General features: G+C 50.5%; 8 protein-coding genes across 8 annotated transcripts; 5 read left to right on the forward strand and 3 right to left on the reverse strand.

Annotated features, from left to right (window-relative positions):
- Positions 1-499: 499 nt before the first annotated feature.
- On the reverse strand, positions 500-1876 carry TRUGW13939_04291 (uncharacterized protein; the record flags this gene model as incomplete). Its single annotated transcript, XM_035487468.1, has 1 exon — positions 500-1876. One exon carries the CDS (start codon positions 1874-1876, stop codon positions 500-502), a length of 1377 nt encoding a protein of 458 aa, XP_035343361.1.
- Positions 1877-2390: 514 nt separating this feature from the next.
- On the forward strand, positions 2391-4005 carry TRUGW13939_04292 (uncharacterized protein; the record flags this gene model as incomplete). Its single annotated transcript, XM_035487469.1, has 2 exons — positions 2391-3334; positions 3384-4005. 2 exons carry the CDS (start codon positions 2391-2393, stop codon positions 4003-4005), a joined length of 1566 nt encoding a protein of 521 aa, XP_035343362.1.
- A 511-nt stretch (positions 4006-4516) lies between these two features.
- Positions 4517-5531, reverse strand: TRUGW13939_04293 (uncharacterized protein; the record flags this gene model as incomplete). The annotated part of the gene is made up of 2 exons (XM_035487470.1): positions 4517-5458; positions 5523-5531. 2 exons carry the CDS (start codon positions 5529-5531, stop codon positions 4517-4519), a joined length of 951 nt encoding a protein of 316 aa, XP_035343363.1.
- An 843-nt stretch (positions 5532-6374) lies between these two features.
- Positions 6375-13268, forward strand: TRUGW13939_04294 (uncharacterized protein; the record flags this gene model as incomplete). Its single annotated transcript, XM_035487471.1, has 6 exons — positions 6375-6397; positions 6450-7014; positions 7064-8715; positions 8769-11792; positions 12122-12305; positions 12393-13268. The coding sequence occupies 6 exons, from the start codon at positions 6375-6377 to the stop codon at positions 13266-13268; spliced, it is 6324 nt and encodes a 2107-aa protein (XP_035343364.1).
- A 161-nt stretch (positions 13269-13429) lies between these two features.
- TRUGW13939_04295 (uncharacterized protein) lies at positions 13430-14429 on the reverse strand (the record flags this gene model as incomplete). Its single annotated transcript, XM_035487472.1, has 4 exons — positions 13430-13486; positions 13543-13726; positions 13778-14317; positions 14368-14429. The coding sequence occupies 4 exons, from the start codon at positions 14427-14429 to the stop codon at positions 13430-13432; spliced, it is 843 nt and encodes a 280-aa protein (XP_035343365.1).
- A 615-nt stretch (positions 14430-15044) lies between these two features.
- On the forward strand, positions 15045-16735 carry TRUGW13939_04296 (uncharacterized protein; the record flags this gene model as incomplete). The annotated part of the gene is made up of 5 exons (XM_035487473.1): positions 15045-15477; positions 15531-15784; positions 15841-15893; positions 15953-16642; positions 16705-16735. The coding sequence occupies 5 exons, from the start codon at positions 15045-15047 to the stop codon at positions 16733-16735; spliced, it is 1461 nt and encodes a 486-aa protein (XP_035343366.1).
- Positions 16736-17485: 750 nt separating this feature from the next.
- TRUGW13939_04297 (uncharacterized protein) lies at positions 17486-19270 on the forward strand (the record flags this gene model as incomplete). Its single annotated transcript, XM_035487474.1, has 4 exons — positions 17486-17846; positions 17904-18529; positions 18583-18936; positions 18992-19270. 4 exons carry the CDS (start codon positions 17486-17488, stop codon positions 19268-19270), a joined length of 1620 nt encoding a protein of 539 aa, XP_035343367.1.
- Positions 19271-20542: 1272 nt separating this feature from the next.
- Positions 20543-21880, forward strand: TRUGW13939_04298 (uncharacterized protein; the record flags this gene model as incomplete). Its single annotated transcript, XM_035487475.1, has 3 exons — positions 20543-20756; positions 20815-21231; positions 21306-21880. 3 exons carry the CDS (start codon positions 20543-20545, stop codon positions 21878-21880), a joined length of 1206 nt encoding a protein of 401 aa, XP_035343368.1.
- Between the last annotated feature and the right edge of the window lie 395 nt (positions 21881-22275).

A 22275-nucleotide genomic window follows, 5' to 3' on the forward strand; every position in this document is an offset into this window, starting at 1 on the left:
ACGGGCCTGGCTTCGCTGGCGCAACTAATACATGTACGCGTGGTGGGGTCGTGGCTGGAAAGAAGGTGAGTTGATGATAGAGGATCGCGATGGCAAGTAACTACCGAGCTACTAGACGAACTGGTGGTGCCTGACAGAATAGGCAGGAGCCCGCAGGAACTCCACGTTCTGCACTCGTCCCGACTGGGAACTATGCTCGTGGGCTGCCGGCTGGTTCGGGCAGGTGCCAGGGTAGGTAGCCTTCCCAAAGCGGCAACCGACCCAGCTGGATGGGACCGTTGCGGGGGCTTCCCGGTCGGCGTGTGGGCCCGACCCGTACAATCTGGCCAATGGTGTCGCATCGGCAACAATACATAGTCCGGACAATCAAACAATTCCATTGAATTATACTTTGTCATTTAGTATATGATGCTGGTATATATAGATATATATGGATATATAATAGAAGAAAATACAGTATATGTCGTGTCCCACCAATGAAAAAAAAAAAAAAAAAAATTCACGCTAGCCCGTCGGCGCGCCACTTCTCCTCGCATCGTGCCTGCCCGTCTGGGTAATGTGGAAAGTCCGACTCTTGACAGTTGCGCCAGTAGTTGCGGACTATCTCGCACTGCTGCGCGTGCGTGGCGTTGATGCCCGCCAGGTATGCCGTCGCCGCCAGGTGGATGTAGATGCCGGACGTCGGCGGGATCGAGGAAATCGCCCGGCACGCCTGGTCGACTGCCGACGAGAGAGCCCGTTGTCGTGATGGCGAGTTTGCATCACCTATCCGGCTCAGGATGGCAATCGCCGCGGTGCAGCGCCAGGCGCCCGTCGTCAGATCCGCCACTGAAGCGTTAGCTTCTGGCTCGGCTCGTAGTAGTTGGTCGACAGCTTCGAAACTTAGGTTGAGCCCATCGAGGCTGGCTTCTGTATTGGACAGCGTTACAAAAAGGCGGAAAGTGTCTGGCGGACAGCCAACCCTGGCAAAGAAGCCGTCCATTAGCGTCTCCCGATGCCAGTCGTCGAATATCAGACCGCGACTGCCTCTGATGATAGCGCCCATCGTGTCAAACCACACCAGGTGGGCGACGATATGGGTCAGGCCGCTAATATCGCGCGACAGCTGGTCGAGATCGGCCTTGCTGCGGCAGTGGATATCCAGCAAGGAGCGTGCCCCTTTGAGATGGCGCTGCCATTCCCCAAAGGACCCATCACATACTTCGAAAAAGGCAAAGGCTGCTATTCCAAACAATGCAACTGGGTGGGCCTCTTCAACAGCCTCGGCTAGCTCCATCAGCGCCGCGACATGGAAACGCACGGCGTCCATAGACGACTGTTCCGGCGAGCCGACAGTAACGTAGCCTTGCATTCGTGCGCGCACAAAATCCCAGATACGCGATACTAGGTCTATCGCCTTGGGCGATAGATAACTTCCGTTGGACTGGTGCTCAGTTACTTTGATTTGCTCGTAGAATTCCGTGAGGCGTTTGATAAAGCTATACTGGTGGTTTTCCGGATATTGCGCGCGCGCGGCTTCAGTGGCGGCTTCTACCGTTGTAGCAGCATCAGCAGCATTATTCACCGGGGTGCTGGGCGAGCCACTGGCCGCGGGTTTTGGATGTGATATCGTGGGCGATTCTTTCGACAATGTTGCTGTTCTCGAGCTGGAGCTCCTCAACGTCTCCGAAGGGCGTCTCTGCCTGGAGGTCGTCTCAGTGGCCCAGATGACACGTTGAGGATAGCCGCCACAGGGCAGGCCAGACTGTACACATGGTTGACAGCGTGGCCGGTTCAGATCACATTTGATGCCGCGGTCCTTGCAGCTCTGACAGTCGCGATCGCGGCGGATCCCTCGCGGCTTGCCCTTGCGCTTGACAGCGCCCGTCTCCCCCATCCTCTCTCCCTCCGTCTTTCTGCCCGTCTCTCGCGCAGTTCTTTCTCTCCCTCTCTGTCTCACTCACTGGCGGCACGGCACAGAGGGCCGGCTCATGAATCCGACAGATAACCTTCCTGTTGCGGAAGGGAACGACAGATAGTAGAGCGTGCTAAGACCACAACTAGAATTCGCACTAGGAAGTGAGTCGGTCGGTCGAAACAAGCAGCGATGTGGGGGAGCGAGGAGTCATGCCACGGGAGGGTTATTATTAAGTATTATGCTGGAGATAAGTTTTAAGTTGTTGGTGAGCTCTGGGTCTCTGGCACGTCGCGATCCGCCTGGTGCGGGGCCCGGCCAATCAGCGTGGCCACGGTGGGGCCGCGAGCTTATCGCACGCGTTCTGGTGTCTTTTTTTTGCTTCGCGTTTGAACTCTATCAACATTCTTCAGACTCTATAAGAGTGTTCGCTGCGCCCATTGTGTAACGGCAGCCTGCATATGTCAACCGGACACGCTGCTCTCCTTTTCTGGCAATGGCCGTGACAGCCCCTCCGCCCGCAGACGCGGTGCTGCCCCCAGGCACGCTACGCTTGGTGGAAACGCAGACCGATGGCATCATCCTCGTCCCCAGGCCCTCATCTGCCCCAGACGACCCGCTCAACTGGGCCCCGAGGCGCAAGTGGCTCAATGTTGGTCTGGTGCTTTTCTACGTGTTCACCACCGGCATTGGCGGCACGTCCGTGTATTCGGTGCTGACGCCCATCTCCGAAGACACCGGCATCACCATTGGCCAGCTCAACACCGGAACCGGCTTTCTTTTTCTAATGGCCGGCTGGACCAATCTTATCTGGCAGCCGCTGGCCCTGACCTTTGGGAGGCGCCCTATCATCTTGCTGAGCCTGCTGTTCTGCGTCGCCGTGTCCGAGTGGACTGCCTGGATCGACCGCTATTCCCCTTGGGCTGCTGCACGCTGTCTGTATGGCTTCGCCTGTGCGCCCGTCGAGGTGCTGCCGGAGATATGTATCCCCGACGTGTTTTTCGCCCATGAGCGCGGCACCTACATCGGCTGGTATATGCTGGTGCTGTGTGCAAGCAACTTCATTGCCCCGCTAATTGCCGGCTTCATGAACGATGCCTACGGGTGGCACTGGGTGCAGCACTGGGCTGCCCTCATCCTGGCCTTGAACTTTGTCTTGGCGTTCTTCTTTTATGAGGAATCAATGTATACTCGCGAAAATGTCGAAGTTGAGAAGATCGACGAGGTCCCGGACACGTCAAAAGTCCCACTTAGTCAGGTGCAGCCATCGGGCGTAGCCTCTTCTAGCCAAAAGACCTTTTTGCAAAAAATGAAGCTGTGGTCGTATACCCGGGTTTCCTCTTCCCAGGTCTTGCGCATGGCCTATCGGCCAATTCTAATTTTCTTTCTTTTCCCGAACATAATGTGGGCTGGCTTTACATATGGATTTGCACTAGCATGGTAATTGTTTTTTCTCGGCTTGTATGAACCGGTTACTAAATGAGCCCAGGTACAACGTCTACAACGCCACCACCTCGTCTATTCTTGCCGAAGCCCCCTACAACTTCTCTGCAGCCACCGTAGGTCTTTCGTATGTCGCGCCCCTGATTGGCACACTGATCGCGGGTGTCATTTGCGGCCCTGTCGCCGACTGGTTGACTTTGAAATTGGCGCGCCGCTCCAAGGGTCTCCGTGAACCCGAACAGCGCCTGTGGGGTTTGCTGATATACTGCATTCTGATGCCTGCTGGTCTTCTGATCTGGGGCCTTGGCGCATACTACCACCTTCACTGGGCTGTTTTGCTCTTTGGTGGCATTCTGTGCGGCTACTGCAATGTTGCCGGTGGCAGTTATGCTCTTGCATATGCAGTGGACTGCTTCAAGGAACTAGCCGGCGAGACTATTGTTTCGGTGATACTGTGCCGGAACACCATCAGCTTTGCCTTTAACTATGCCATCACTCCGTGGATCGCTGCGCAGGGGCTTCTCAAGACGTTTGTCGCCGTTGCCGTTCTCTCGTCTGGCTTTGGGTTTACCTTTCTGCTCATGGAATGGAAGGGGAAAGCCCTGAGGGCCAAGTGTGCCGAGAGGTACTGGAAGTATGTCGATACACAGGTCGTACGACATGGATGATATGTTTCTGTATGCATTACATTGGTTGAGATACCACTGGTGTCGTGCAGTTATATGCATAGATATGCTATTGCCATATATACCACTGATATATTTTGTATGGTTTATTCTAATATATATTTATTTAATTTCAATGATTCTATTCGTTCACTGAGTCTGACGTAGCTAACCTGGTGGTATCAGATATTGATGGCTGGGCGAAGAAACTTTCAATGTTGAAGCTGACGTACATATCAACATCAGTTGATGTGACATACATGTTGTCTAAAGACATGAAGTTGAACCCAGTAACTTTATTTTACATTAAAATGGCGTAGTATTAACTTGAAATTAGACCTAGTGCAACTTGATTTCCTATGTTGACCTAAACTAAACTAAAAAAAAACGAACAAACTAAAGACTCCACTGGTATCATTGCTCACCTGCAAGTGAGCGTTCCTAAACTCGTTTCCAACGCCAACTTCCTTCTAATCATCGTAACGCAACACTCTCATTGCATGAACCAAACTAATCAACCTCTCTTTCTTCCCATAGACTTGATGGCCTTTAGGGCCTTGGTGACAAACCTTTTGGTCCCGGTCGCCACACGCACCCGGTACTTTCTTCCGCCTTGGGGAGCGGTCTGTTCTTCTTCATCGGGGTGAGGGCCTTCAGGGGCGTTAGGCACAAGGATCGGCGAAGAAGGGCGAGGGCTTGTGCAGGTTGTCTCGACACGCTGCTCGTAGGCTCGGAGTTCTCTGAGTTCGGATTCCGTGATAGATATTCCATCTATCACTTCAGCATTGATCGTGAGAGGGTCACGGGCTGGGTGATTGAAAATTCCATAAAAGGCCAAATCACTTAGAAAGGTAGCGGCGCGCCTTTTTAGGGCCTTTGTCCGTCGCCAGAAGTATCTGGCTCGAACCCGAGCGAACTCGGAGCGCGGCCCACGCCGTGTCTTGTTTATGGCGTTCGCGTTTGTCGCCGGACCACACTCAGGAATTGGCTCGGTAACAACAGGCGCAGATACGGTCGGGGTCAATGCAAGGGCCTCGACCAATGCTGCTCTGTCATCTGGGGACAAGGAGGGCGCAGGTTCGGCGGCGGTGCTCCCGGACGAAGAAGACCACTTTGACACCTCAGGAGCGTTGGCGGAACGAGAAGGTCCCTCACCAGTGTCATGAGGAGCGATTCCATGCTTCCACTCAATGGGGTAGGGGGGCGGTGCTTCGTTATCGTCGACTGGGGGGCCCGCAACGTTGTGATTTTCGTCCAAGGCATTGTCTACCGAGGGGTCAGTAAGGGCCTTGCTGGTGGTTAATATGGGTTGAGAGTGAGACAAACTTTCAGTTGGGATGGCCTCCGGCGGAGTGGTAGATTCAAGGCATGGCTCGAATGCCTCTTCGCCAGATCCGATAGAGATAGACGGACGGTTAAACGCATCTAGCGCCTGAGTGGACAGGTCCTCACTGGCCTGATCATTGAGCTCAAGACTGTGGTTAGTGAGAATCTTATTAATCAGAGGCTTGTGAACTTACTTGAGACATAGTGAAGGGAGTATGAGTGATAATAGTTGTGCCTCTTTGACAATAATGTATGTGTGAAGCAGTGAACAGTGAACTATGCCAACAACACAGAGGTTTGGCCTGTTGTGAGACTGCAGGCAGAAACAAAAAGGGAAGAGGAAGAAGATCTTTGTTTGAAAGAAAATTTTTTCACTTGTTTGTGTGCGTGGCTGGCTTGCCCTAATGTTTCCACGGCGATTTGTGTGAGTAAACAGTCTCGGCGTGAAGGAGTGAGGGAGGAGTGAAGGATGGGGCTATGAGCAATTGTTTGTTCTCACATTTGGCAGAGAATCAGCAGGATTACTGTGATAAAAAGGCAAAAGAATCATGTTTCCGGCTTGTGTTGACTCTTTTTTATTACTTCCGCTTTTGGAAATATGAAGTGTATGTGAGTGTTAAATGTGATACATGCAAACTTCCCTCTCTAAAAGAGTAGGAGACAAGAAGAGAGCCTGATAGATAAACTATGTGTTTTTTCCAAGGTTTCCAGTAGGTATTAGGAGCTTGGCTTCCTCAAAAATGACTGCATAGATTCCCCGGATGATGTTACCGGAATGAGGCACCCAGTGAAATCTTATACCTGGTGTAGATAACGTGTAAATATTGCCAGCAAATGTCAAGAATATGACATAGCAGAAAATTGAATGGCTATTATGACACGTCCGGATTGGGTACAAGTTGCCCTGTCCAAACGGAGGCGGGGGCGGCGGTGCGGCCGCCCGTTTGTTCTTCATTTCTCCCCTCTTCCCTCCCAACTCTCTCTTCTGCTTTCCTTCTACCAATTTACAACTTTGAAAATCCGACCGTCTAGCTTCGACAAGAATCATGGCTTTGAAACTCAAGGATTGGTATGGTTATGTTTTGCTTTCTCTGTTTCTATAAGGTCTGACAGCAACACAGGTACAAAGACTTACTCACCCGCACAGTCGACCTAGTCGGCGACTATGCAGGAAACGAGCTTTTCATCATCGATGGTGACTCCATCTTGCTGGACGTGTTTTCAAACAGCCAGCTTGATTTTTGGCCGGGCTTCCAGCTGCTCCATGCCGCTTATCTCGTCGAGAAATTCTTGCATGGGCTTTACCAGCGAAAATGCAGTTTCCACGTCGTGTTTTTCGACACCCAGGCTGATTGTGTGATCCCTCATGCGTGTCCTGAAGAACGTCGATTTCGATATCTATGTGCCAGGCGGCTCTTGATAGAGCATCTGCAGCAGAACCTGAACGATGAATCATCCTCTCACGAGGGTTTGAACGTGCATGTATTCAACTCATACCGCTCGCCAGAATTCGATGACTATTTGTCCTCTGTGAGACCATATTTTGTCATGTGTCATGACGGTGCGACTCTTGGGCTCTCTAAATCGTCGCCTGTCAAGACCAGCCTCCGGAAGATGATGAATTGGTTCATGCAGAAAACTTACAACATCGCCTTGATCAGCAATCTAGAGTTTCGGGATACAAAGGTGTGTATTTGCACTGCAAAATTTTAATTATAGCGGCTAATTTTAGAAGGTGATGGCTATGATCCTAGAAGGATCAGCGCTAGATGCGAAACTTGTTTCGGCGGATGATGCTCAACCAGCAGCCGAAGAGTGTGTTGTTGACAATGAGAGCATTGCAAATATATTTGCACATGTACCCGTATCAGAACCCCTCACTCATAGTGAACTTCTTACTGTCTCGACGATTAGCTACATGTTTCATGCCGGCGCTGTGGGTGAATCATGCATCCCCGAAGCTCGAGCAATGCTGCTTCACTGTATTCTTCTTCGCAAATTCCGCCTCTCTGACCGGGCTACCGATATGCCAGAAGATAAAGGCGCAAACGATTTTCTCTGCAAATACTTTCGGAGTCTGTACTCGATTCTGAAATCTTCACCCTGGCAAGGAATCATGGAGCAAAGCAAAGGACTGTGCGATCTTGGTGATTGCATCGATGGGAGGTTGTTTCATCATGTTCTTCGACAGATCCAAAACCCAGACTTTTGGCATACCTTACATCCTTCAGTCAAAAAGGAGTTTTATGGGCTTCTTTCCATTGTCCGCGAAGTCGTGAATATCGACCTACCGGACAAGGGGTCACTTAAGCCAGTCACACCAAGCAAAGTACTGCCACGCGATCCTCACGATTCAGCCAAACCACTAGTCTCGGTCAACTCGACAGTCCTGCCTTTTAAACATCCCGTGTTTGACCCACATTTGGAACCCATAAGCCTGGATATTGACTATAGGGAGGTAGAGGTACCACCAAATCAATCCGTGGTGTTCACGGAACTTAAATACTGGAACACCAACAAGCGTGAGAACCGCTGGAAAATCCGAGAGCCTATACCAGAATACATCAAAGTCAGATTGCAGAAACGGAACCAGTATTTTCTGACAGATATGCATCGGTACGCCGCCAGTTTGACCAATACGACAGGCGGAGAGCTTCACCCTGACACCATCCATGTCAGTACAGCCAGTTCAAAAAAGGCACAAAAGGCACAAAAGGAAAAGAGCTCTGGAAAACACCGTGTGGTTTCTATGGCCACTGCATCGCTTGCGGATAAACAAGCACAGAAGACACAGTCTTCTACACGAGCTTTGAAAGACAAGATTACAGAGTTCCAGCTTGACCCCAGTTTCGAAAGTCGGTACGAAAAGATAAAACTGTACCTAATGTCCCTCTCAAATGAAAAGCGGTCGGTGCAGGAACCAGAGTTGATGGTTTACATGGTTCACAACCTGGTACAAATCTGGATAAAATGTTGCAAAGAGCAGAAAAAGGCCGAATCGATGCACATTGCTACGCTCATCTGGAAGACTGTCACTGAGCTCGTTAAGATCCAAGCAAATGTCACGACAGAAATGTCAATTTGCATAAACCGTGTTATTGAGGCACTTAAGCTACCGCAAATCTCATTACGAGGACACGAGACCAGAAAGCTATCGTTTGAATTTGTCGACATGGGACTTTTGGACCTGCGTATTGACATGACAACTCACGAATTTGTACTTATGCATGCCGGACCCTACATGGACCGCAGCATGGCCTCAGCTCAAGACCCCCGGGTTGTTGATTTCCAGCCAGACGAATGGCAGCGCAAAGTGCTCGATCAGATTGACGCCAAAAAAAGTCTTTTTGTGGTTGCCCCAACAAGTGCTGGAAAAACCTTTATATCGTAAGTCTATCAACATTATGCCGGAATCTGAAGGAATTTACTGACAATGGCAGGTTTTACGCCATGAAACAAATTCTTCAGGCCGACGACGACGGGGTCATTGTTTATGTTGCTCCTACAAAACCATTAGTGAACCAAATCGCCGCTGAGATTCAGGCCCGTTTTTCAAAAACTTTCAAATACGGCGGCAAATCTGTTTGGTCTATCTACACTAGAGACTACCGCATCAATAATCCGACGAGCGCGCAGATTCTGGTCACGGTGCCACAGCTACTACAGATCATGCTATTGGACCCTTTGAATGCAAAGACATGGTCCCCGAGGGTCAAACGTATCATCTTTGATGAGGTCCACTGCATCGGACAGTCAGAAGAGGGCGTTGTTTGGGAGCAGCTACTTCTTCTTGCGCCATGCCCAATCATTGCACTCTCTGCAACCGTGGGAAACCCAGAAAAGTTCGAGGATTGGCTTAGCTTTGCGCAGAAGGCAAATGAACACGAATTGTCAATGATCAAGCACCCACACAGATACTCTGATTTGAGAAAATTTGTCTACTGCCCGCCTGAGAGATTCTCTTTTAATGGACTTGCACCTGCATTTGCCCAACTGAAGCCGTTGGGTCTGGACAACTGCCCTGACATGTCTTTCGTCCATCCGGTCATTAGCCTCTTGGATCGCTCGAGGGGAATACCTGATGACTTGAGCCTCGAGCCTCGCGATTGTCTATCGCTTTGGAAGGCGATGAAACAGCATCAGACACCGGAGTTCCCTGTTTCCGAGTCCCTTGCTCCTCCGAAGTCTTCTACTATCCGCAAAGTCGACGTTATAGAGTGGCAGCAAAAGCTAAAGGAGGTTTTGAAAATCTGGATGGATGATCAGAAGTCTCCTTTTGTTGAGTTACTGGAGGAGCTGGAAAAGCCCAACGAGAAGGCGAAACGCACACCAATGCAGGTTTCCATGCATGGAGAAGAAAATTTGGTCGAGCCATATGAAGTTGATGAAGACAATCTGCTTAATACCACGCTGCCTCTGCTCTGTTCGCTGCACGACCAAGGTGCACTCCCCGCGATACTGTTTAATTACGACCGCGGAGCGTGTGAGAAAATCGCGGTGTGTCTTTTGAAGCAGCTAGAAGAAGCAGAGGCGGCTTGGAAATCAAGCTCCAAAGCGTGGAAGGCGAAGATAGAGGGCTGGGAAGAGTGGAAGAAATCCAAAGAGAAACGATTCAAGAAAGAATCAAAAGCCACTAAGCGAGGTGCTCCTAAAGATGGAATGACCAAAGACGAGCAAATTCGTGACGCCGCATCGTCGGAGACAAGTGTCTATGAATCTTTCGACCCTGAAGTTCTTGCGGATAGGTTTCATTTTGCGAATTTTAAGAAACTTACCCATGACGAGTTTCGGGAATACGCTGAAGAGCTGACAGATCGGGGGGTTCCTCAAAAATTTATTGATGCTTTGAAGCGGGGAATCGGGATTCACCATGCTGGTACCAACAGAAAGTACCGCCAGGTGTGTGAGATTCTGTTCAGAAAAGGCTACTTGAGTGTTGTCGTCGCCACTGGAACTCTCGCTCTTGGTATCAACATGCCATGCAAAACCGTCGTGTTCTCGGGTGATTCTATCTACTTGACTGCTCTGAGCTTCCGCCAGGCCGCCGGTAGAGCTGGGCGGCGTGGTTTTGACGTTTTGGGGAACGTGGTTTTTCAAGGAGTCCCTCGTGGAAAGTTGTGTCGGTTGCTGAGCTCCCGACTGCCAGATCTGAATGGGCACTTCCCCATTACGACAAGCTTAGTACTGAGGCTTATGATACTGCTTTCCAATTCCGGCCAGAGTGCATACGCAAAGAATGCCGTCAAATCATTGCTTTCATCATCCAGAATATGTCTCGGCGGAGAAGAGGCAAGACACACCATCCTTCATCATCTACGGTTCTCTATTGAATATCTGCGTCGCAATAACCTCTTAGATGCAAAGGGAACCCCATTGGATCTTGCCGGTGCCGTTGCTCGTCTTCATTATACGGAAAACTCGAGTTTTGCATTCCATGCGTTGTTTAGCAACGGATATTTCCACTCGCTTTGCAAGGGCATAAAAGATGAACCAGACGATACTCTTGTTGAGATGATGTTGGTTATGTCTCACCTTTTTGGACGTTTCCCTCTTGCTCAGTCCGTGCTCGAAGCCCACAAGAGCGCCTACAAGAAATCATCCTCTCTCGTTGTGTTACCTCCCTTGCCTGGTCATGCTCGGGGGATACTTCAGGAACATAATAGAAAAACGCTTCAGATCTACGCCGGGTACGTGTCGACATTTGTTGACCAGCACGTGAAAACAGAAGACTCTGTGCTTCCGCTCAGTCACTTGAAATGCGGTGGAAATCAGTCCGCGCAAGAGGTGAGCCCTGGCTTGCCTATGAATTCTCCTGTACGAGTAAACTCTGCATTTGTTGCCCTCTCTGGCCATCACGACGGCCAATGGAAAAGCATATCTGAGCTATGCGACATGGTGCGCAGTGGAGTTTGGTTAGAAAAGGCCGTGGTTCCCTACGTCGGTGATTTCCAGGAGCAGAATGGCACTTTTCTCAACGCGTATTTGTACGACTTTTACCGCCATGGAAATCAGAAAGAATTGATTGATGCAAACAGAGTCAGAAGGTCGGATCTTTGGTTTCATCTCCATGATTTTTCGATAATTCTGTCAGCAATTGTCAAGAGTATTGAGGACCTTTTGGGGGCTTCCTCAGAGGGTGTTGACATGGATTTTGCGCAAGGTGGAGAAGAGACTTATCAACAGGCTGTTGAAGATGCTGCGTTGGTGACTGAAGACCAAGAAATTACAACTCAGAAAGTTCCAGAAACGCCAAAAGGAGGTGGCTTGCCCGCTACCGCGAAGAAGCCAAAATCCAAGATAGTCGACAGCTGGGAGGACGATACTAGCGATGATAGCCAGGACGGAAACAAAGAGGAAGAAGTTGGAGCGGATGACAACAGCGAGGGAGGTGGTCTTGACTCTGAGAAACACCGGGATGAGTCTTTAGTTAATGTTCTCCGGGCTTTCACGATGCTCGCGAGCAGGTTTGATGAAAAGTTCAAGGCCATTTATGCGTAGATGGCCATTTCGGGAAAACTAGAATGTAGTCAACCGTTAGTAGTTTGCATAATCAGGAATATTAAATATCGGTTTTGTTGTACAGGACCAAATTAGGGCAAGATCGTACAGGCCCACCCAGAGTGGGGCCAACTTAAAAGGACCCTTTTGTGTCGATCCGCGTTTGCTCTGGCTTTATTCCAGACTTTATTCTTACCGCGAATTTTCATCAACGACGACTTTGCTTGTCAGTGGGTCAAGTGTTGCAGATATAATCCTGCTGAAGCTTCAACTGCTTCGTATATCTCTGATCTAGCGGTTCCTGCATCGCTCAGATTGCCATGGCTAGCGAAACCGTCCAAGACGTGGAGGATATTGTCCTCCCAGCAGATCTGGAAGAAAGAGCCAATGCTCAATTCGATGACATGGTCAGCAAAGGACGCATTTTCTACGACCAGCAGACCGAGCCAGGCGAGGTGTTTGTGGACGATGGGTTTTTGGTGAGTGTTTGAACCTGCTTCACCGCTACTCTGCCCGAGCAAATGTCCCCCGGGGAGTTTCATGTCTGTCAATATTAACCAGCACAGTTTGAATTTCGCATCGTGCCTATTCTAAAAGGAAAGCCGATTCTGGCACCAGATGATCCAGGGCGCAGCCACTCGCCCACCCCGGCCACTACGCCTCGGGCATCCACGCCCGTCACATCATCCAAACCATCACTCTCCAGCCCAGCAACCTTGAGTAGCACAGGTCCGACAACAGTATCTCACAAGGGCCCCTTTGTCAACCCCAAGCCAGATGAAATCGTCCTCGACAACGTTGGGCCGAAACACCGGCTGATGCTGAACAAGTTCTGTCTGTATCGGCCCATGCTTGTTCTCCCCACGAAAGAGTTTGCTCTACAGTCTGATGACTTGGACTCGCACGACATTGCAGCCACGTGGGCCCTTGTGAATGCGTACCAAACCTTTGAGCCGCTGATTATCTACAACCGTGGCGTCAACGGGGGCTCCTCGCAAGGCCATAAACATCTGCAGCTATTTCCCGTGCCGCCTCTAGAGCCGTATTTCGGAAAGGCAGATTCGATATGGCCGGCAAAGGCTACATCTTCAACCGAGGTGGCAGACCGAATTCCCGGTGTCCCGTTCAAACATTTTGTCTTGCGGATACGGCCGGGAACCAAGGCGCGAGAAGTGATTGACATGCACCAGCGGCTCTTGGAGTTGACGCGCAAGGCACATGTTGAAGCCGGTGGTAGTGCGGATGGGGATTATAATGTGACCATGACCAAGGAATGGATTGCATTGATCCCGCGCACTACGGTCGGGCCGGCCGATGGGCCGTTTGGTACGAGTACTGTTGGGATGTTGGGTATGCCTGGTATCAGAGATGAGGTCGATAGGCAGAAATGGAAAGAGCTGGGGAATGCAAAGTACTTAGCCAGACTAGGGATTCCGATTTAGATTAGAGATCGTGCTTGGGTATTACTTGATAGAGCGGGACGGCATGGGCATATCTATAGATAATAAGGGAAAATTTAGACTTTGTGATTAATATGATAACACACAAATAATCATGGACGGTACGAAGCGTGATGCAATTAATTTGATATATAAGAGATAATTTATTTGCCGAGGTTCTGTGGAGGAGTTGTGGCAGGTCCTTCAGGGGTAACATAGGCCTAGACGAGTATAAGTGACTGGCATATATATAAAAGCAAAAAATCAATAAACATACCCTGGTCATTCCTCCATCAACGACAAAGTCTGTGCCGTTGACAAAGCTGGCCTCGTCACTGGCCAAGAACACCACTGCATTTGCCTGCTCGATAGCTTCGCCGAATCTACCAGTAGGGAAGTGGACTTCGCGGCGGTGGCGCTTGGGTTGGTCGTCACCGAGCCAGTCTTGGAGAAGAGGGGTGCTGTAAGTTTTGTTAGTGTTTTGTTTCTGTCGTTGCCAACGATGAACCTACTTCAACGGAGCCGGGCAGAGTGAGTTGAATCGGAAACCCTCGCGCGCATGCACAATTGCCAATTCCCGGGTCATAGCCAATACAGCACCCTTGCTGGCAGTGTATGCAAGCTGGGGGGTAGCACTTCCAACGAGAGCAACGACACTAGCGGTATTGATGATGCTTCCCTTTGTCTTCTTGTGTCGTCGCAAACTCAGAACGGCATGCTTCGATCCGAACCACACACCCTTGACGTTGATATTGTGAGTCAGGTCCCAGATCTTCTCGGGAGTATCGACGGCATCGGCATCGTCGGCATGCATGATTCCGGCGTTGTTGAAGATCACGTCGGTTCCACCCCAGCCATCCTGGGACTCAATCATGGCCTTGACGTCGTCTTCTTTGGAGACGTCACATTTGATCGTCTCCACACGGTACGCGTTGGGTGCGACTTCTTTCACCTTTGCCAATGCCTTGGCGAGAGCCGGCTCGGAGATGTCTGCCATGAGGACAGAGGCGCCTTCTCGGGCGAAGAGAATGGTCGTTTCGAGGCCGATGCCACTAGCCCCTGGTTAGCCAGTTGTGGGATATAATGAAACGGGCTGTATTACCCTGCAGCACCCGTCACGATGGCATTCTTGCCCTGTAGTCTTCCTCTGGGAGCTGTCGCCATGTTTGTCTTGTAGCTAGCTATCCGGGGGTGATTAGCGATGTCGGAGGGAACTGATTGCAGCTGATAAGAGCAGCCCAGATGGGATCGCCTTACAAATTTTGGAGGAAAAGGAGGATCTCAATTGAGAGAGTATCTCGGTTCACAGCAGGTATAATTATTTTCAAGAACACAAAGTGCAGAGACGCAAGAGTGGTGGTGGGCTGGCGGGGCACGAGCACGAGGCAGGAGCAAGCAAACAGTGGAGCCGGGCCGATTCTGTTATCTAATCCTACGAATGCCCGGATTCCACGTCGCACAACATTCCTTTTGCATAAGTTATTATTGTTTCCGTTCAAAGATCGTCTGCTCTGCTTCGACGGTGCTCGTCTGACTAGCTCTATCGCGACCCCTGCTGCCCTGCTTGCGGCTTTTCTGTTTGGGGACAAGCTGCGTCGTCCTATCTCGGCTTCCCGATAAGCTGAGCTGACTGACAAGACCTGAGAGGGGTTGCCGTTATCACACTAAGGAACTTGGGGCCAGGCTCGGTTTCTGGATTCACCTCGAGTTTGCGAATTGTCAAATCTGTGAATCTGCTGCATCTGCTGGTTGACTGCCCCAAAAGCTCACGCGACCGCAATGTCCGAGGCTATCGAGATTATCGTCACACGCGACAACGTCGCCGACGTCCTCAAGCACGACACCAAAGTCAAGCTCGCCGGAGTTGACGCAGACGGCATCTTGCGCGGCAAGCTCGTGTCGAAGAAGAAATTCCTCTCGATCGCGACTGATGGCTTCGGCTTCTGCTCTGTGATTTTCGGCTGGGATATGCACGATCGTACCTACTTCAAAGAGCTTGCGATCAGCAACAAGGAAAATGGATACCGGGATTTACTTGCCATACCTGATCTCGGAAGCTTCAGGCGCATTCCCTGGGAGGATAACGTCCCGTTCTTCCTAGTCAGCTTCTACGACCCGGAGACGCGACAGCCCATCTCTCCCTGCCCCCGCGGACTGCTTAAATCGGCGGTCGATAAGGTCGAGAATGAGGGATACCAAGCCATGGCTGGCGGTGAGTTTGTTCTTTTGCAATTGACACGGCGATTTCCCCTCTAACTATTGTAGCCGAGTTTGAATTCTACCAGTTCCGGGCCCCGCAAACCGATTCCAGCGAGCGAAACTCATCGGGCACGGCGTCGTTTCTCAAAAACAATCCTGTCGAATCGCTGCCTCCGTTGACGGAAGGAATGTTTGGATATAGTATTACGCGGCCCGTACACAACCAAGACTACTACTACGGTATCTTCGACGCTTGCGAAAAGTTCCGATGCGATATCGAGGGATGGCACACAGAAAGTGGACCGGGTGTATTCGAGGCTGTGGGTGCTTGAAATTCCGTCGTTGGGGGAGACATTGACCTGACCGATCTTTCAAGGCTTTACAGTTTGGCGAGATCAAGGAGACGGCAGACCGAGCCGGCCTATTCAAGTGGGTGTTCTAGACTTGCGAATTGTGGAAGATCTCAGATTGACTCAAGATATAAATAGATACGTTGTCAAGTCGCTTGGGAGCAAGCATGGCATCACACCAGCCTTTATGGCCAAGCCGCGTGAAGGACTACCAGGAAACAGTGGGCATATGCATGTGTCGATTGTGTCTAAAGAGGGCAAAAACCTCTTCGTCCGAGATGCGCCGGATCCATCCCCGCCTTACCCGGAAGTCAAGTATCTGTCAGATATGGGGCGGCATTTCTTGGCCGGTCTTCTGGAAGGTCTCCCTGATATTATGCCCCTGTTTGCGCCTACGATCAACTCTTATAAACGACTAGTTGAGAACTTCTGGGCCCCTGTTACAGTATCGTGGGGTCTAGAACATAGAGCCGCGTCGATTCGACTAATCGCGCCTCCGACAGCCAGCGACAAGGCGACACGATTTGAGGTCCGGGTGCCCGGAGCAGATACGAACCCGCATTACGTGCTGGCTGCTATTCTGGCGACTGGATGGCGGGGCGTTGAGAAGAAGCTCGAAATCCCGGTTCCTCCCCTAGGCAAGGGCGAGGATACGGGAGGAGCCGGCGATAAGGGGGCGCGACTGGCCAAGTCGCTGCAGGAAGCGAACGACATCTTCAAGCGGCCAGAGAGCATTGCGCGTGAAGTTTTTGGCGACCAGTTTGTCGATCACTACAGCGGCACGCGGGAGCATGAGGTTCTTCTATGGCAGGAAGCTGTGACGGATTGGTAAGTTTTTTTTTTCCCTCTTCTTCTGAAAACTTTGGATAAAGCTTGCTAACTTGATGCAGGGAGGTGAGACGGTATATCGAGACGGTGTAATGTCTGTATCATTGTATATCCCTGCGCAACAATACATACTATTCGTACTATTCATAGTATTCTTCACATGCTCTGTTATCAATTGGCGTCTCTGATTGGCCCACTCGAATATTTAGTGCCCGTTGCTCAGTATTTAAGCATGTGAAAGGCTGGAAAGCACATCATGCATGATACTATCAATACATCATATGCTAATACTACTTACTACTAATAATACTAATAAAACAAACAATTCACATGCCATCTGCAGAGATAACGCGCCGGACTCGCCCGACCGCGCCGGAGATAGCCGGGGGGGGGGGAAATCACATGACTTTCCCGCGGGTGGGGGGAATGATGTCAACGAGAGCCAGTTTGCCGCGGCTATTCTTTTCAGGACTGTGTACTTTGGTTTTTGTTTGATTAATATCTGTTTTGGGGATCAAATAATGGGCTTAACGAGTGATATGTGTGCAATTGATGTGTTGGTGCCATGAACAAGAAAAAGACAGAGCGTATTCATATTCATATCATGGATATCGGTAGTGTGTATCAAAGTAAAGAAAGAAAGCAACGCGGGGAACGGAGGCAAGAGCTTGTCGGCCGAGAGGAGCTTGATTGGCCACGGCTGTCGGGCCAGAGCAAAGAAGCCCATGGACCGCGGCTATGCTGACGTAGCTGTATATATCCCGTGTGAACTGCCCTCGCCAACACCTTGCATCCATTCTTGTCTGTCTATATTGATACACACACAGACTCCGAAAGAAAACAATGGCGACCCTAGAATCAAAGCTCCAGGGCGTGTCCATCCTGGGCAACGTCAACAACGACCACCGCAAGATCCTCACCAAGGAGGCCGTGGCCTTTCTCGCTCTCCTGCACCGCAGCTTCAACGGCACGCGTAAAGCCCTGCTGGAGCGCAGAAAGACCCGCCAGGCAGAGATTGACCGTGGTCAACTGCTTGATTTCCTGCCAGAGACCAAGCACATTCGTGAGAACGATGCCTGGAAGGGTGCCCCCCCTGCTCCCGGTCTCGTCGACCGCCGTGTCGAGATCACCGGACCAACGGATCGCAAAATGGTCGTGAATGCGCTAAACTCGGACGTGTTCACCTACATGGCCGACTTTGAAGGTGTGTTCTAATGAAAGTAAATAAGCTTGGTAAGCTATGCTAACCAAGTCTAACTAGACTCCTCTGCCCCGACATGGGAGAATATGATCAACGGCCAAGTCAACCTGTATGACGCCATCCGTCGCCAGGTCGACTTCAAACAAGGCAGCAAAGAGTACAAGCTGCGCAGCGACCGAACCCTGCCCACTCTGATCGCCCGTGCTCGCGGCTGGCACCTCGAGGAGAAGCATTTCACCGTCGACGGCGAGCCCATCTCTGGCTCGCTGTTTGACTTTGGTCTGTACTTCTTCCACAATGCCCGCGAGCTGATCCAGCGCGGCACTGGCCCGTACTTTTACCTCCCCAAGATGGAGTCACACCTCGAGGCTCGCCTGTGGAACGATGCCTTCAACCTGGCCCAGGACTACATCGGTCTTCCCCGAGGCACCATCCGTGCCACTGTTCTGATTGAGACCATCAACGCCGCCTTCGAAATGGACGAGATCATCTATGAGCTCCGTGACCACAGCTCTGGTCTCAACTGCGGCCGCTGGGACTATATCTTTTCCTTTATCAAGAAGTTCCGCCAGAACCCCAACTTTGTTCTTCCAGACCGTTCTGCCGTGACCATGACCGTCCCATTCATGGACGCCTATGTCCGTCTTCTCATTAAGACTTGCCACCGTCGAGGTGTCCACGCCATGGTATTTCTATATATCTCTCTCTTTCTCACACGAGCAAGTTCTAACCTCAACAGGGCGGAATGGCAGCACAGATCCCGATCAAGGACGACCAAAAGGCCAACGACATTGCCATGGAGAATGTCCGCAAGGACAAGCTGCGCGAAGTGCGCGCCGGACACGACGGCACCTGGGTTGCCCACCCGGCGCTTGCCAGCATTGCGCTGGACGTTTTCAACAAGCACATGCCTACTCCGAACCAGCTGTTCAACCGCCGCGAGGAAGTGCAAGTCACCGCCAACGACCTGCTAAATACCAATGTTCCCGGCTCCATCACCGAGGACGGAATCCGAAAGAACATCAACATCGGCCTAGGCTATATGGAGGGGTGGCTGCGCGGAGTCGGCTGCATCCCGATCAACTTCCTGATGGTTAGTCTCTATGACACAATATTTTTCTTTCCTTTCTTACTAAAACAACAAATAGGAGGATGCCGCCACGGCAGAAGTGTCGCGAAGCCAGCTCTGGCAATGGGTGCGACACAACGTCGTCACAGCCGAGGGCAAACGCATCGACAAGGCATACGCGCTGCGCCTGCTGCAAGAACAGACCGACTCGCTGTCGCAAAAGGCGCCCAAGGGAAACAAATTCCAGCTGGCTGCCCGGTATTTCGCCACGCAAGTCACTGGCGAGGATTACGCAGACTTTTTGACCTCGCTGCTGTATAATGAGATTTCGTCGCCGGGCAATGCTGCGAAATTGTAAAAAGTGCATTGCATCTGTTGTTTCTTTTTTGGGTTTAATGAAGGCATATCTATCTGTTCACGGAATTGTAAATGATTAGCTTGTTAATGAGTTGAATGAATCTACCGATATTATATGAGCCCCACATGGATACATGTACACATTGATGTACACATTGATCAGTTGAATGAGACTGTTATATGTTATGAGAACCTCGATAGATCGGTGTATTGAAAAATAAAGATAACTACTAAAAAATTACACAACTCCAATTCTATTTACTGCCGGCTGTTACCTGATATACATGTTGCTTGTTGTATACAAAAGGCCCCACAAACATCGCGTGGGGCTTTTTCTATCAATTTGCTAATATACACCAATGCACAGATGGACCAGCTTTTTTATTCGCTATGCTGAGTGTAAGTCATACAAAACATAGCAAAGTATTTTTATACGTGTAAAGCCCATTTTTAGCCTTTTTTTTACGGAGTATGGAGTTTTATGCTCAGTATGTCGTGCAGATGGATGCATTAGCTGCGGCAGTTACGACTCAGTGCTCAATGCCGAGCGATGTGGAGCTATGGAGCTGCACAAAATACCAGTACGTATTCATTTTACGAAATTCCAGCTCTTTGTTGCAGCTATTCTCCGGGAAAATATGCCAAAAGTGTCGAGGTGCTGCAAATAATGGGTTAATTAATATTGTAGAGACCTGAAAACAATATAGGGTTTCGAGGCAAAAGCCCTAACTACCAGCAACGACATCCGCAAATGTTTTTCACCAACATGCAAGCAACCTTCAACGTCCAATAACATTGCACAACCACCCCAACAAATGCATATCAGTTATCCAATAACATTTGAACAATAGCATAGTCGACGGCTTTACGCTTGCGCCGAGGGAGGACTATATCACAGCCCTCAAAAACTGCTGCCGCCGTTGGCGGGGGATTTCCGGTCCCCCAGAGCTAGTGGATCAGGAAATCCTTGCACCGGCTCCATACTCTGATCTGTGATTTGAAGAAACATAGTTTCTAGTACCAGAATGGCAGAAACTACGTATGCCTTTGTGGTTCGACTTGTGGTTCGACATGACTTCTCCGCTTGAGAGCTGAGCTGTACCTTTCGAGCGGTTGAGCCCCTCCCCTCATTGCAGCGCCGTATTTCCGACCGTTTGCTCTTTTCCCTCTTTCTCAAACTTGTCCTCTCGCACAGCGGTTATTCAGAGAAGATACCCGTTCTTTGATTTTTCTGTTGTGTATTTAAAAAAAAAAAGTGTGTGGTTTTTTCAGAATGGCTCGTCACCAGAACCCTCCCTTCCGTGCTGAGCACTTAGGCTCTCTGCTCCGGACAGACCTTCTCGTGCAGAAGCGCGATGAATTGGTCGAGGGCAAAGTCACCAAAGAAGACCTCGTCCCGATTGAGGATCGGGACATCAAGGACATTGTCGCTAAGCAGCAAGAGCTCGGATACCGTGGTATCACGGACGGCGAGTACCGCAGACACAGTACGTTTTATTCCTTCTCTCTCTTGTCGCAGCCAGGCAGTTGACTAACAGAAAACAGTGTTTTGGGGCTCCTTCTTCCCCGGCCTCGAAGGCTTCTCGGGGGTTGCAAAGCCAGACATCGACATGTTCCGCCTGTACATGCCCGACATTGCAGCCTTTACCGAGGAAAAAGTCGAGCCTGGCGAGACAGTCATCTGCACAGGCAAGATCAAGCACAAGGGCAGCACGTATGTCAACGATTTCAAATGGCTGGCCAGTCTAGTCAAGCCCGAAGAGGTCAAGAACCTGAAGATCACCCTCGCGGCACCCAACTGGTACCATCTGCGGTACAAGGAAGGCGTCGCATACCCCAAGGACGTCTATAGCTCCGACGAGGAGTACTTTGGCGACATTGCCAAAGCGTATCAGGAAGAACTGCGCATCTTGTACGAGGCGGGGTGCCGAAATGTGCAATATGACGATCCTAACCTTGCCTGTAAGTAATATCCTCTTCCATCGTTTATTTGATATTTTCCACATGCGTAGACAAGCAAGACTGACAGAAACAAGACTTTTGCTCGGAGAAGATGATCGAAGGCTGGAACGCCGATCCTCTGAACAAGGGCCAGACCACCGAGGAGCTACTCGACAAGTACATCAAGCTCTACAACGACTGCCTCGCGACACGCCCAGCCGACCTGCACGTCGGCGTGCATCTCTGCCGCGGAAACTTTCACAAATCGCGCCATTTTTCCGAAGGTGGATACGACCGCATCGCCGTGAAGCTGTTCCAGAAGCTCAACGTGGACACGTACTACCTGGAATACGATACCGAGCGGGCCGGCGGCTTCGAGCCCCTGAAGCAGCTGCCAACGAGCAAGAATGTTATTCTGGGTGTTGTCACTTCCAAGTTCGATACTATGGAGGACAAGGAGGAGATGAAGAAGCGTATCCAGCAGGCTGCCGAGTTTATTGCCGCGGGCAACAATATCTCTGTCGCCGATGCCCTCAAGCAGTGCGGCGTCAGCCCCCAGTGCGGATTCGCTAGTCACCATGGTGGCAACGCGATCAGTCGCGAGGGCATGTTCAAGAAGCTAAAACTGGTGCGTGACATTGCAAACGATATCTGGCCGAATGAGCCTTGATCTTTTGGAATCTTGTTTTGGGGAGATATGTATGAGCCGGGTTTCAACAACGGCTTTGGGAAGGGAAAATTGATGGCATGACTCAACGAACCAATGATGGATTGATGTAAATAACATAGCAATTGTATATGAAGTGATATTCATTTAGGCCTTTATACATTTGTCACCGGGACCTTGGTGGCCCCCCCTAGCCCTCAAGGTTCTCAACCCGGAAACTTAAGATATTTGAAGGTGGGGATGTTATTTGACCGGAACTAATATGTACTTCACAGCACGTATAAATGTATTCTATGAACCCCTCTATTCAACATTGAATGTTCATATATACAATATATAGTCTTATCCATCAACTCCCATCCAACACTCACTATCCACACAAACCACGCCCATCTCCG

This window comes from Talaromyces rugulosus, chromosome II (genome assembly GCF_013368755.1).
Source record: "Talaromyces rugulosus chromosome II, complete sequence".
Lineage (NCBI taxonomy): Eukaryota > Fungi > Ascomycota > Eurotiomycetes > Eurotiales > Trichocomaceae > Talaromyces > Talaromyces rugulosus.